At 46.0% G+C, this 1,411-nt stretch overlaps 1 protein-coding gene across 1 annotated transcript in view; it reads right to left on the bottom strand.

The window, feature by feature from the left end:
* Positions 1 to 418: 418 nt before the first annotated feature.
* Positions 419 to 1,411, bottom strand: part of LOC107103118 — a 7,665-nt gene continuing 6,672 nt past the window's right edge. The window contains exon 9 of the mRNA XM_015402648.1: positions 419 to 594. Within this exon, the coding sequence (XP_015258134.1) occupies positions 419 to 594 (176 nt within the window). The remainder of the gene's footprint in view (positions 595 to 1,411) is intronic.

Here is a 1,411-nt window from a genome sequence, read left to right as displayed (position 1 = left end):
GTTGATGAAAAAGCTGTGAAACTTGTGTCAGAGTGAAAACAAATTAGCCATACTTTAACCGGCCTTGAAAAACAATTTGGCTTGTTGAGGGAATAAGTATGTTTTGTCTAAAACCACCACTCCATCAGACAAAATAATTTTTGCCTGCGAGTGAGTCTAGCCTCGGACAATGCCCCATACTAATACTTGTACTTTCTTTTCTATTGCGAAACTAATATCAAACATTCAGATCGCTAAAAAAAAATATCCACCTTTCATTAAAACACAACAAATTTTCCACTTCTCAATTATGTTGTTTAATTCCACAACCAGAAAGCCAAAGCTGATGTCAGGCACCTTCAGGTGGGTGTCTTCGTCTTTCTGCTGATGTTGGTCTCTTACAGGGGACATTTTGAACGTTCTATGCAGAACAGCTGGTCTACAACACATCAGGTGGACTACTGATGTCTTTCAGGGGACAATGCTGCCCCTTTATTCTGATTTGTTTTGTTGAAGCTTTTCCTGGTTCCTTCCTGATGAGGTCAGATTGTTGGGATCTGGAGGTCTGTCCCCCTTCCTCCAGCAGAGGGTGCCCCTTGGTCTCCTGGGGCTGAGCTGAGGACCACACATGAGATCCATCAGTCATCAGGAGATCAGCTTTATAAGCAGCGACTGAGCTTCCCTTCCTTGCCAGAGTGCTGAATAAGTTATGGTAGCCTACCTGAGCCAACCAGTCTGTCTGACTCTCTGACTCCTCTGAAACCTAGAACCAGATCCTGATCAGTTTTATGTCCTCTCTGTTCTTCTAGGAAGATCCTGACCGAAACCTGGAGCTCTGGTGGAGCTCATGTTTGAGAAACCTGCCTGCCTGCTCTGAGAACCCTAAACTGAAGAACCTCAGCCTGCATCTTCCTGCCAGTTCTCTGGAGAGAACTTGGAGACCCACTCTAGGGCTGAGCCACACAACTCAGAAGCCAGTTCCTGCCGCTGCTAAGCCCTCTGCAAATCCTCTGTCTCTGAACTCAACCGGTACTCTCCCTCTGACGCTTAGCCTGAAGCTCTGGACAGAAGATCTTGTGTTTCCAGTCCCGCTCCTGTTTCCAAAACCTGTCTGAACCTCGTGTTTTCCAATAAACAGTTAAACTTTCCTCCTGATTCAGAGTGTGTTCTGCATGTGGGCTAAGAACCTAAAACCCATCATGACACAGATGAGTTCAGATGAGCTTTGATCCCTTTCTTTTGATGACTGGGAGCCATACCTTCTTATGCTGAAGGATGGCTAAGATGTTCCTCCAAGAGTGTCTCCAGGCACCTCGGTCTGCCTGTAAAGCCGTCTCTAACATAGGGAGGAAAAAGGTCTTGTAGGTTTTTACCAAGAGTCTGAATTAAAGGTACACTATGCAACCGGTGTTGATTTTCCAGCGAGGCTCCC

The sequence above is a fragment of the Cyprinodon variegatus genome, unplaced genomic scaffold (genome assembly GCF_000732505.1).
Source record: "Cyprinodon variegatus isolate N-32 unplaced genomic scaffold, C_variegatus-1.0 Scaffold1378, whole genome shotgun sequence".
Classification (NCBI taxonomy): domain Eukaryota; kingdom Metazoa; phylum Chordata; class Actinopteri; order Cyprinodontiformes; family Cyprinodontidae; genus Cyprinodon; species Cyprinodon variegatus.
This window is presented reverse-complemented; position numbering and strand designations above follow the sequence as displayed.